At 50.9% G+C, this 12664-nt stretch overlaps 2 protein-coding genes across 3 annotated transcripts; one reads left to right on the top strand and one right to left on the bottom strand.

The window, feature by feature from the left end:
- On the top strand, positions 1170-3095 carry LOC8055831 (heavy metal-associated isoprenylated plant protein 41). Its single transcript, XM_002462499.2, has 3 exons — positions 1170-1692; positions 1982-2180; positions 2734-3095. The coding sequence occupies exons 1-3, from the start codon at positions 1170-1172 to the stop codon at positions 2981-2983; spliced, it is 972 nt and encodes a 323-aa protein (XP_002462544.1). The 3' UTR covers positions 2984-3095.
- Positions 8753-12664, bottom strand: LOC8063758 (probable LRR receptor-like serine/threonine-protein kinase At4g26540). Of its 2 annotated transcripts, none has more exons than XM_021452244.1 (2): positions 9565-12664; positions 8753-9478 (listed from the first exon to the last, which is right to left on the bottom strand). In XM_021452244.1, the coding sequence occupies exons 1-2, from the start codon at positions 12500-12502 to the stop codon at positions 8979-8981; spliced, it is 3438 nt and encodes a 1145-aa protein (XP_021307919.1). In that variant the 5' UTR covers positions 12503-12664; the 3' UTR covers positions 8753-8978. The 2 variants fall into 2 exon arrangements, with proteins under 2 accessions (XP_021307919.1, XP_002460409.2); XM_002460364.2 differs by having other exon boundaries at positions 8753-9474.

Genomic DNA, 12664 nt, shown 5'->3' with positions numbered 1-12664 from the left:
AGTTCTAATTTTTTTTAGAAAATCGACGCTGTAGCACTTTCGTTTGTATTTGATAAATATTGTTCAATCATGGACTAACTAGACTCAAAAGATTTGTCTCGTCAATTCCGACTAAACTGTGCAATTAGTTTTTTTGTCTATATTTAAAACTCCATGCATGCGTCTAAAGATTCGATGTGACGGAGAATCTAAAAAATTTTGTAAAATTTTTTGGAAACTAAAAAAGGCCGAAACAAAATTGTTGCAGTATCTAAATTCAAAAGAATTTTTATCTATAAACACGCTCTAGGCTTTGTTTGCTTGTTTTAGAGCATCTCCAACAACTTGGTAAAATTCACTTGTCAAATCTTGAGTTATAGCAAGTTGCTAATTTGTTTAGCAAAAGAAAAAAAGATGTGTCTCCAATAAGTTGCTATTCTCACTTGGTAAAAATAGAGGATGACAGATGGTATTCGCTCACTTGGTAAAAGAATATGTGTCTCCAACAAGTTGCGCTTGGGATAGCAACTTGACAAATCTCGGCAGTAGAAATCTCTGGATAGCAACTTGGGAAATTTAGCAAGTTGAGATAAGGAGTTGTTGGAGGATGATTTTTATGCTTTTAGCAAATTTGGTAGGATAGCATGTTGAAATATCAAATTGTTGGAGATGCTCTTTATAAGCTGTACTTTTTCTGTCTGTCAGTAGTGTTTTTCTCTTAAAATAAAGCAGCGAACAATATTTTAACCATGATTTTAATTTTTTTAGACCAGTAAACATGCTCTAAGTTACCCGTATAAAAAGATTTTGATTACTGTAATATTTGTGTTTGTATTTATTAATTATTATCTAATCATGCAGGTACAGACTAACTAGGCTAAGAAGATATCCGCTGCATGGTCACTGCCTTTCTGCTCATCAATATGGCTGCCTTTCTTGGCAGACTGATGAAGGACTCGAAAAGCCCAATGCGTATCGATTGAAAGCCCAGCCCAATAAGGCAGCAACGACTACTGGCACCTCGCCCTCGCAGTCGCAGCCGTTTGAAATTCAAAATTCAAACCCAAGGCTGCCGCCTCACGCATACGTGATCAAGCGAGCGGTCACCTCCTACCTGTCAGGCTGTCCTGTCACATCACCTGATCGCCGCGCGGTGAAGCGAAGAGCCCAGCAAAGGCGGAAGTGCACACATGGCGGTGGCTACGTCACCGGCCGCGGGCGGGAACGGAGAGGGTGTCCCGCTCCCTGCGGGCGTCGCCGCAACCGCCGCCAATGGGAGGCAGGAGGGGGACATGGCGGAGGGTGTCTTGGTGGTCGGCTCGATGGCCCCACGCGCGGAGGGAGTCCCGGTGATCGACTTGACGGCGGTCGCAGAGGAGGAGGAGGAGGAGAAGAAGAAGAAGAAGAAGAAAGATCACAGTACGGACTACGAACAGAGGCAGTCCCGGATCGACTTGACGGCGCTGGCAGAGGAGGTAGGCGACGATGAGAAGGAAGGTCAAGGTGTGGATGGCCCAAGCGCGGAGGGCGTTCCGGTGATCGACCTCACGGAGGTGAGCAGCGATGAGGAGGAGGAGGTCAGGTGGGTGGGGCAGTACTCGTCGACCCAGAGCATCCTGCTCGTCGGCGATGGCGACTTCTCCTTCTCCTTGGCGCTCGCCACCGGCTTCGGCTCGGGCGCCAACCTCGTCGCCACTTCTCTCGACTCCTGCGGTTTGCTTTCATTCGTCTAATTTCTCACTATGCTCGTGAACGAGCAGCCGATTTCGGTACTCTTTTTATCAGCGATGTTGCATGGCAGCGATGTTGCATGGTTGGCTGTTGCCATGAGGCCATGAGTGTCTAGATTTTCTGCAGAACTATTGTCATACCACGTTTCCAACTATCGATATTGTTGGGGCTTATGCATAGCCCGATATGAATATTGCAGACATTTCATAGATTACTCTGATGCGGCGATTATTTATTTAATTTCCACTTATTTTCAAATGATCTTGTACAGACACCCTGAAGAAGAAGTACAGCGGAGCAGAATCCAATTTGGCAGAACTGAGAAAAATGGGGGCGGTAACTTTGCATGGAGTCAATGCAAAAACGATGAAGCTACACACTGATCTCAAGATGAGGCGGTTTGACAGGGTTATTTTCAACTTCCCCCATGCTGGGTTCAAAGGGAAAGAAGACCAACCACATATGATCAAGTATGTACACTTTGTGTAGTTTATGTTTGCTGTATGTAGTGTTCGATTGTACCGAGACAATAGCACGTCAAGCAGATAAACAGAAAGGCTTTTTATCTCATAGATATAGCCATACTAGCCAAAATAACTAATATACATATTGGAGCTCATTTCTGCCTTTTTTTTTGTTTTGAATTGTCTCTTAGGCTACTTGTAGAAAATACCAAGCTGGTGTTCAGAAATTTATTTTATTTTGCTGTAGCGAATTGTTTAATTTTCTGTCAAGTGAAAGCAGATGGGTATACCGTTTCCTTTCTCCACTAGATCTAGGCGAAAGCACTTTTGAAACAATATACTGATCACCGCTAGCCTTTGAGCTTTGAGAACAAAAAAACTTTGTTGCTGCTTGTTTAACTTATAAGTTGTTTCTATTTGTTAACTGAATAGCTCTATGTTTTTAACTTAAAAGGTTCTTGTGGAGCATTTTCTCTGCTGTAACGTTCTTGTGGTCAATCTGTTCACATCTTGTTCCATGTAATTTCATTCTAATACTAACCTTTCGCACTGGCTCTAGCTCACACAGGAAACTTGTGAAAGACTTCTTCTGCAGTGCAAGTCTCCTGCTCCGACCTGATGGGGAGGTTCATGTAAGCCACAAGACGAAGAACCCATACAGAAAATGGAACCTTGAAGAGCTCGCCTCAGTGTACGCTCTCTTTCTGGTTGAGCAAGTTGACTTCCGCATCCAGGATTATCCTGGCTACAGCAACAAAAGGGGGGACGGGCTGCAGTGTGACCAGCCTTTTCTGCTAGGCAACTTGTAAGTTATTATCATATGAGATATAGACAGGTAAATAGACAACTCATACAGTGGACCGTCTATTTGACTGTCTATGAACTATTTAATGTGATTATACATCTAGGATCCATCGTGAATAAGCTCTATTATAACAACGAGTCAAGCAAAAAATTTTCATTTCAAAGGATCATAACAACAGCACTGAATAAATAAGCTAACTGCAGGCATCTGTACGTATGTAAACACCGAACAAAACAAGCTACCTGCGGGCATCATTCAAGGCATCTGTATGTATGTGCAACCGAACAGAACAAGCTAACTTATTTTTGTTTTTTGAGCATGTGTGTGTGATCTCCGAGTACTGAACAAGCTAACTGACAAATACGACACGGACTGAGTGTACTGAAAGTCTAAATCATGGCAGCGCGTGTGTGCTCATGGCAGTGCCCAGCGTGACTTCCTCCGCGCACGGCCATCCTGGATCCGCCCAGCAGTCGACTCGTCGTACAGCGCGGCTCTCTGCAGACGAGAGCTTCTTGGGCCACGAGCCGCACTCGTCCTCTCGTGAAGCGACGGAGAGGGGTCGTCTGCTCGTGCGCAGGGTCTATTTTACAAAATAAACAACATACAGACGGAGCTTACAGCCGCGCTGTACATGCCCTAAGAGTCTCCACCCAATGTCATCCATCTGGGGCTCTGGGCTCGGTCGCTGCAGTGTGCACCCGTGACTCCCCCGAACCGTCCGCCGTCACCCAAGAGCGGAGAGCCGGCGAGGCGGCGACAGTGGCAAGGGAAGGGGCTGCAGCCTGCAGACAGCATGAAGCGCGCCAGCGAGGACATGGACACTGGTAACGCATCATTAGTGGGCAGACGACCCCGTCTCCGTCGGCACGATACGGACGTGCCAACCGCAGGGGATAAGAACTTAAGAAGCTCGCGATCAGTCATCAGGTGAGGGAATCATTCCAAAAGGATGGCACCTGGACAGTAAACCCCACACCAGCCCGAATGCCTGATCATGAGTGCGAGAGCCCAATCATTGGCAGGTGGGCCGCCCACGACATCGTTACTTTGAGCCTCTGAGGAGCCCAGACAACGAGTTCACCGACATGGATAGGGTACAAGTACAGTCTGCATCCGGTGCAGCTACACAGCTCCGGAACTGCATACGATTTTCCTAGCTGCAAAAGGCAATTTTTTACTCACTCCATTAAGAGATTTTGAATTTTATATATATATATATATATATATATTGATTTTATTATTGGTCTAGTATTTCTAAATACATATATAAAACTATGTATTCAGAAAAGTCAAAGCATCTTATAAATTAGAACGAAAACTGTAGATTATTGTGACGGTAGAATTTGGATTTTAGACTGAGATCAGGCTCTCCTAGGTGAGGGCTGCACAAAGTGAAAAATCAAATTCTCGCACGGATATTTTCTTCCCCACCATCTTTGCATTCGTGTGTGGCGCTACTTTAGTCTGGCTGTGATAGCTATCACAGACTAATATCCCACGTTAGAAAGCAAGCAAGGCTCATCGATAACTAATTCACCACCCTTTTTTATGGAGAAAAACATTGTCTCTTTCTCGTGACTGTCACGACTGCCTGTCCCTTTTCTAGTTTCTCATAGTATTCTTCTCTTCCTTTGTCTCGGCCCTCGACCACAATGGTAGAGAACGTGTTGATCTTGGACTGAGAGCAACAAAATAATGTATCCTTCAATGTGTATGTATTTTTTTCTCAAATATATAAAAAGGTTTGCTATCATTGTAATTAGAAAAAAAGAGTTTAACTATACAAACGACACACTTTGACGAGCGCCCTAGGAGGTCTATTGGTTGACCTGCCTAGTATATAGATTCAAATTATATTATATAAAATGATACAAAACCGAGATGCGGTCTGCGCGGTCCTACTCCGTCATTCAAGAAGCGCGCATTGGGGTACAAGCGGTTGTTCTTAAAACCCTATTGTTGGTCGCTAGAAACAACTCATCCAAAGCTTCAACTTGGCTCGATGTCAAGTTTTCTGTGAAGATGGTGTCGTATGCTCGTTTGGACATGGATGAAGTTGGCGTCACCTGTGGTAGGTTGCCCATCCTTTTCATGAGGAGTACCTTGCCCTGCTTGAAGGTACGTATGTACGCTAGCGGTTGAGCGACAATCTTTCTGTTCCTGGTTGGTAAAAGTTTTTTTGGTTGCTGTGCTTATGCCTTAGAGTGACGATTAAGGGTGACCTTCGCTTGAGCTGCACCTCCATAGTAAACCATGTAAGGCGACAAGCGGCCTCGCATAGTGTGAATGTCTCATCGTTGTCTGGCTAGCCATCCTTCGTCGGCGTAGAAGGGTTAAGTGTGGTTTGGCCGTCCTGCGTCGACATTGAAGTAACTGCCATGTGCTTGGCCGGCTCGAACCCAAGTGGCTAGATCTCACCATCCTCCCTTAGCGTCTTAGTACCCACGACAATGAATATGTAGACATTTGAATAAACTAATATTATTTTATGAATATTTAGGGATTTGTTACAACAGTACTACAACATATCTTATCAATAATCAATATAAAAGGTGGGTCTATAGTTGTGTTGAGAAAAAAAGGGCTAAAATATGATTTAGTTGGAGGAGGTATAACTTTTCCTTTATTTAAAGGAAGATAATGAATATATCGGTGGCAAAAGAATCAAGGAATCACTAGATAAGAGATATTGTTGGACTCCTAGATACGAAAAAGAGTGATAAAGAGTTGAAGACGCAGATTATTGGTAGGGCACTCCCAATGCTAAAAACTACATGTAGTTTCTATACCTATTAATTTCTATAGACACTATGTATAGAAACTATGGTTCCAATGGATAGTTTCTATACAATAATTTGTTATTCAATCACATTCATTCTCTCTATTTTCACCCAATCATATCACTTTATGTCTCGTATCTCGCGTAGATATGGTTTCTAAGTTAGATACAGTTTCTATGATTTTTACTCTCTCTTTAATAACTATCTTGCCACATCAGCAAAATGATTAGGTGACATCATAATTAATGTTTATAGAAACTATGATAATTTTTGTATTGGGAGTGCCCTAAGGGCAGTCCCAATGGAAGAAACTACTTTAGTTTCTAAAGCATAGGACAATGTGTCATAAAACTATTCTTCACAATGCAAAATTTTAATATAACATCCAGGTAAAATATTAACCAATCATGCACCGTGTCCCTTGTTCTCCTCCCAGGATCCTCTGCGCATAATTGTTTTTCCATTCCCAGGAGAAAGGCAGTGCTCAAAGCCTCTTTCCTATGTGCGCTACTTGCCCGCTTCCGCCTTTGCATGACGACGTGCCATGCCGGGAGGGGAAGCTGAAGCACGAGCGCCGCTGCCGCCACGAGCTCGCGGAGGGCCATGCCGAGATCCAGGTGCGTGCCAACCAGCAGGACGTGCGCGAGGGAGATGCGATGGGATTTCTCGCCGCCGATGATTGATCCATGGTCATTGCCTCGTATGAAACAAGCAGCATGCCGCTACCGTCGCCTAGGCAGTAGCCCGCGCCACCGTCGTGCTTGCCGCAAAGAAGGCCACCATCGTGCGAGTCGCCGCTGTTGTGCCTCCGTACCGCGCAGGTTGCGGATCCGTGCTGGTCGTGCCTACGCGCCTAGGTAGGCCATGCCTCCGCGGCTCCGCCCAGCCGCAGTCGTCGAACGCTGTCGCCGCTAGCTGCCGCGCTTGCCGCCACGAGGCTGCGCCGCGTAGGCTCAGCGCAAGCCGCCGCCGAGAAGGCCACGCCGCATAGGCTGCGCTCACCGAGAGATCAACACGCGAGGGAAATTGCAGCGGTGGCACAACGGATCCGAACTAGAGGACGAAGAAACGAGGTGAGTCTCCCCATCGCCAGTTGGGTCGTTTCTTAGCGCCTCGGTACAAGATACGACTCGGTTTCCTGGAAAGGAAACGGTTTCTTTCATTTTTTCTCTCTCTTCGTAATAAAGCTAGTGTCATGTCAGCAAATTGCTGAGTTGTCATAGTAATTAAGATAGATAGAAACTATCATAAATACTCTATTGGGACTGCCCTAAGGGCAGTCCCAATGGAGAATTTATGATAGTTTCTATCCCTATTAATTAGCTTGATAATTTAATTTTTTGCTGATGTGGCATAAGAATTAATGAAGAGAGAAGATGTAAAACAAGGAAACGGTTTCTAGCCCAAGGAACGACGTCGATCCTCGCCCCGAGGCGCGTAGACGCGACTAAATTTCCGTTGGGAAGAAACGAGTCGTTTCTTCCGGGATCGACTGCGCCGCCGATTTCCTCGCTCCTGCCTCCGCTTCCCTCGCTCCCTCTGCCGCGGCCTCGCCCCGTGGACTACTGCGTCGCGATGCCTTCAACCTCGGTGCCGGCGGCAGTTTTCGTGATGTGGTCTGGTTCACCGACAACGAGGTGTGGCGACGGCAGCAGCTGCTCCTACATCTACGGCTCCTATGATGGCCTCCTCCTCCTGACGCCGTGGTACCGGGGCTAGTGGCACAACGAAGATGGTGCCGGACTCTAGGAAAAGGGCAGGGGATCGGCCAGCCGTCGGAGAAACGGTGCTGCCGTGCTGCTCGGCCATCTCTACTGGATGCCGCGGTAGAAGATAGAAGTTAACGAGATCTCGGTCTGCAGGTACTGAATCCGTCTGCCGACGATGATGTTCAGCACCTTTGCGTTCAATGAATTGTGGCTTATGTTATTTGTGTCAAAACGCAGAAAAGGGTGATAGTCATCCAAAGCAGAAGCTGCTGCACTATGGCTTGAATCGGCCATCTCAAGATTGCTCTGTACACCTTCAAAGAAAGCCTCATTTGGCATGCATTCTTTGAGAGAGGAGGGCAATGCATGTACATGCTTAGTTGGAATTGTCGATCGATCTGCTAGTTCATGCTTTAGATATTACAATTTACAACCTCGGTGGATGAAGTGAGAGTAAGCTAGCTTTTTCTGCAAGATGTTTGATCTGTACGGTTGCTTGCCACAATTGATCGATTGCTTTATTGTGTTCCATTTAAGTTATCTCTTGTATACAAAATAATATAGAAACTATGGATTGGGAAGGATAGTTTCTATAGTATATTAATTGCTCTATTTCTCTCTTGGAATATGAAACAAGAAACTGCCTATTGGGACTGCCCTAATAGACTAACAAACAATAGATGGCTTGAGAACGACGCGGACAGCCTTGTTGCTACTCGTGGGGTGGCAATGGGAAGCAAGGTGTCGAAGGCAAGAGAAGGAATTTAAAGTGCTCGACACCGCTACAGTGCCCGAGTGACGGGTAAGTGGAAGCACCACAAATCTCCCCGCTCTGTTTGAAAAAAAAATGTCACATCTTAAAAATTATTTAAACCGGCTTCAAGTTTTAACGGCCAGGATAATTACAAGACATCACTTCACAAAGCGTTTCCATGAATTCCGGCCTTGTTGAGTTTCCAAAATTTTGGGTTTTTGACACTGTAGCAATTTCGTTTTTATTTGACAAATATTATCTAACTATGAACCAACTAAACTCAAAAGATTCATCTCGCGATTTACAGACAAACTGTGTAATTAGTTTTATCTATATATTAAATGCTTCATGCATGTATCGCAAGATTTAATGTGATAGGAAATCTTAAAATTTTTTACAAACTAAACAAGTCCGGTCCATGTCTGTGCGGGAGGCGTGTACTTCACCACGTTGAAAACTCTGCGATCACTCGTATCGCTATTACTGGTACCAATCCTGCAGAACGTGCATGTCAACTTTGTCAAGTGTTTCAGAGAATTCTGAGATGTGCATTGCTGCTTCATTATATTCATATCAACGGATGATTGAGATTGACAGAGGTTTGGGCCAAAAAGCTGATACTAAAATCGACATTTCTTGAGGTTAATGTACAAGGGCAGATTACACCTAAGTACAACATCACCAATAGTACATCCTTGGCTAATCAACAACTGTTTACGGACTTGCTAAGATGCTAGCAATTTACTAGGTTCACTACACTTGCAAAAATTTGCATCCCGTCAGGCAGAGTACTCCGAGACGGCGAAGGAGCAGCTGGACGATTGGCCCCTCGAGTGCGCGCTCACCACCGGCGACACCGGCGCGGGCGTTGCCGCGGCGCCCGTGGCCGTGGGTGACGGCTGCTTCGCGTCGTCCACCGCCGCGGGGCGCCGGATCTCCTTGAGCAGCGCCACCACGTCCTTCATCGCGGGGCGGTCGTCGGCGCGGCGCGACACGCAGAGCGCGGCCACGGACAGCACCTGCCGCATCTCGTGCACGTCCGCCTCGCTCGCCCTGCCCCGCAGCCGCGCGTCCAGGAGCTCCGCCGCGTCGCGCTTCGCCTGCACGTGCTCGCGCACCCACTGCACCAGGTGCGCGCCGCCTGACAGCGTCGGGTCCAGCGGGTGCCGCCCCGTCAGGATCTCCAGCAACACGACGCCGAAGCTGTACACGTCGCTCTTCTCGCTGATCCGCTGCATCGACGCGTATTCTGCCTACGCAAAAAAAACCCAATTTTGTCAGGAATAAAAATTGAACGAAAATGTTCGTAGAATCCTGAAAGCTGCTGCGAAATCTGGACCTGGTGCCATGTAGCCGTACGAGCCGGCGATGCGGGGCTGCTTGCCGGTGTCGAGCTTGGAGGTCGCGGCGGCCAGGACGCGGGCGAGGCCGAAGTCGGCGAGGTACGGCTCGTAGGCCGGGCCGAGCAGCACGTTCATGGACTTGACGTCGCCGTGCAGGATGGCCGGCACGCAGTCGTGGTGCAGGTAGGCCACGGCGTGGGCGACGCCGAGCGCGATCTCGTAGCGCGCGCCCCACTCGTCCGCGGGCGAGCCCTTGCCGGCGTGGCCGCCGTGCAGGAGGCCGCTCAGGCTGCCGTTGGGGAGGTACCCGTAGAAGAGCAGCCTGGTGCCGCCGTTCGCGGCCCACCCGAGGAGCCGCACGATGTTGCGGTGGCGGATGGAGCCCAGCGCCGCGATCTCGCTGCGGAACGCCGCCGACGTCGCCTCGTCCGACGACCACATCTTCTTCACGGCGAGCGTGTACCCGTTGGGGGTGTCCACCTTGTACACGGCCCCCGAGCTGCCCGTGCCGATCATGTTCGCGGACGTCAGCCCCCGGAGCACGTCGTCCATGGTGATGTCGAGCTTCTGGTACAGTGTCACCTCCCACGAGCCCTCGCCGTGGATGATGCGGCCACCGCCGCGGCGGTGCGTGCGGGCGAGCATATAGGTGGCGGACACCAGGAGCAGCGCGCTGACCGTGGCGAGGACGGACATGGCTATCTTCAATGACGAGATGGCACCGCGCCGGGAGGACTCGTCGGAGCCGTCGCCGACGACGAGATGGCGGTTGCCGGCTAGGTCGCTGAGGGGCAGCTTCTGGAAGAACGGAGTGTTCGGGAGCTCGCCAGAGAAGGCATTGTAGGAGATGTTTAGCGTGACGAGGTTCTGCAGCGCCGCGAGCGGCTCAAGGCTCCCGGAGAGCTCGTTGTGCGACAGGTCGAGGCTGCCGAGCTTGTCAAGGCCGGCGAACTGCGACGGTATCTCCCCTGAAAGCCTGTTGCTGCTGAGGTTAAGTGAAATCTCTAATGACGGTAGCAACCCGAGCTCCGACGGGATGTCACCGGAGAACGCGTTGCCGCCGAGGTCCAGCAGCTGGAGCTTCTCGCACGAACCGAGCTCCGGTGGGATGCCGCCGGTCAGCCGGTTGTTTCCCATGTACAGCTTCGTCAGCTCCGGCATTGACCCGATGCTGGAGCTCAATGGCCCGGCGAGCTGGTTGTCGGAGACGTCAATGAGCTGAAGACTGCGTGGCAACGTGTCCGGCAATGCACCAGACAGAGCATTCGAGTGCAGGTCGAGGAACTCGAGGCTGGCGCACCCCGAAATGGCCGCGGGCACAGGGCCGACGAGGTGGTTCTCACTCATGTCGAGGAAGTTTAGGTTCTTGAGGTTGCCGATCTCGGCGGGAATCGTGCCGGACAGCCGGTTGCCGTTGAGCCGGAGCCGGTACAGGTTGGTGCAATTACCGATCTCCGGCGGTATGGGCCCGGACAGCTCGTTGTTCAGAAGCAGCAGCTTGGTCAAGTTCTGGAGCCCGAACAGCGCCTTGGGGATGGGGCCGGTGAGGTTGTTGTAGGACAGGTCAACCGCCTGCAGGCTCGGGGCCTCGGCGAGGCTCACCGGCACGCCGCCAGTGAGCCGGTTCTTCCACGCGTAGAACAGGGTGAGGTTGCTCAGTCTCGGGAAGTCGATGCTGATCTCCCCGGACAGCAAGTTGTTGTCGACCTCGATGTCCGTCAGCGACGTGCAGTTGGAGAGCTCCGGCGGAATGGTGCCGGTCAGCTGGTTCGTGCTCAGCTGTAGCTGTTGGAGATTCGGTAGCCTGCCCAGACTCGCCGGAATGCTCCCGGTAAGCGAATTCAGCGACAGGTCAATGAGCGTGAGCTCCTTGCACTGTCCAAGTTCCGGGGGAATTGCGCCGACGAGCTGGTTCTGCCACAGAAGCAGCGTCTGGAGCTTCTTGAGCTGGCCGAGCTGCGCCGGTATCGGCCCAGAGAGAGAATTCTGGTACAGGTACAGGCTGGTGAGCTCGGTGCAGTTGCCGATGGACTCCGGGATCCGGCCGGAGAGCAGAGTGGTGTAGATGGCAATGGTCTGGATCTTCTTGAGCTGCCCGATCGTCTCCGGGAGGCTCCCTGAGACGCCAGTCTCCGCGAGCCCGAGCATGGTGAGGTTACTGCATCCGCCGATCTCCGGCGGCAACGGACCCTTCATCCCCTGGTTCCCGCCGGCGCGGAGCACCTGCAGCTTCTTCAGGTTGCCGATGCTGGGCGGGATCGGCCCACTGAGCTCGTTGTCGTAGAGCGTCAGGTACGCCAGGCTGGTGAGGTTGCCGATGTCGTCCGGGATAGCTCCGCGCAGGGAGTTGGAGTTGAGCGCGAGCGACTCGAGCTTGGCGAGCCGGCACAACTCGTCGGGGATCGCGCCGGTGAGCTGGTTCTTGCTAAGGTCGAGGGTAGTCAGCTCGCCGTACCCGCCCATCTCCTTCGGTATGGCGCCGGTGAGGTTCGTGCCAGAGAGCTCCAGCGTCTTGAGCGACGCTGCAAGCGGCTGCAGGTTGGCCGGGAGCGGGCCCTGCAGGTCGACCGAGGTGATGCTCAGTCCGACGACGTCGCCGCGCGCGTTGCACGACACGCCGGTCCACCGGCACGGGTTGGCGTCCGCGGCGCGCCACGACGCCAGCGCGCCGCTCGCCGGCCGCAGCGTGTCTTTCCATCGCAGCAGCGCCTGGCCCTGCTCGTTGACGCAGTGGCACGGCGACAGCGACACCAGCAGCAACGCGCAGGCGAGCGGCACGAGAAACGCGAGCCTCGGTGCCGCGGCGCGGGAGCGTGGCGGCATTGGCGGCGCGCGCCTCGGTGGCGAGGCTGAGGCGGGCGGGTGACGTGAGGAGAGGGGGGGCGGCAATGCGGTGGATGGCTGGCTTTGTGAGGTGGCGCCTCTCGCAAGCATTGGGATTGTAGAGGGGGAGACCCCATGAATTGTTTATACAGGGAAAGCACAGGAGATCTGGATCCAAATGAGCACCGAGCAATTGCTGCAATTTGCCCCCTCCAAAAAAATCCAAACAAAAGAACAGATTTTCGATTGATGGCTGCAGTGTTGTGAGTGACA

Source organism: Sorghum bicolor, chromosome 2, assembly GCF_000003195.3.
Source record: "Sorghum bicolor cultivar BTx623 chromosome 2, Sorghum_bicolor_NCBIv3, whole genome shotgun sequence".
Classification (NCBI taxonomy): domain Eukaryota; kingdom Viridiplantae; phylum Streptophyta; class Magnoliopsida; order Poales; family Poaceae; genus Sorghum; species Sorghum bicolor.
The sequence above is the reverse complement of the archived record's forward strand: the minus strand, read 5'-3'. Positions and strand labels throughout refer to the sequence as shown.

Excerpts from the sequence above, each read along its gene's own strand:
- LOC8055831 (XM_002462499.2), top strand. The coding sequence starts at position 1,170 with ATGGCGGTGGCTACGTCACCGGCCGCGGGCGGGAACGGAGAGGGTGTC. Across the intron at positions 1,693-1,981 it reads CACTTCTCTCGACTCCTGCG|ACACCCTGAAGAAGAAGTAC; the intron begins GTTTGCTTTCAT and ends GATCTTGTACAG. Across the intron at positions 2,181-2,733 it reads GACCAACCACATATGATCAA|CTCACACAGGAAACTTGTGA; the intron begins GTATGTACACTT and ends CACTGGCTCTAG.
- LOC8063758 (XM_021452244.1), bottom strand. The coding sequence starts at position 12,502 with ATGCTTGCGAGAGGCGCCACCTCACAAAGCCAGCCATCCACCGCATTG. Across the intron at positions 9,479-9,564 it reads GTACGGCTACATGGCACCAG|GCAGAATACGCGTCGATGCA; the intron begins GTCCAGATTTCG and ends TTTTTTGCGTAG.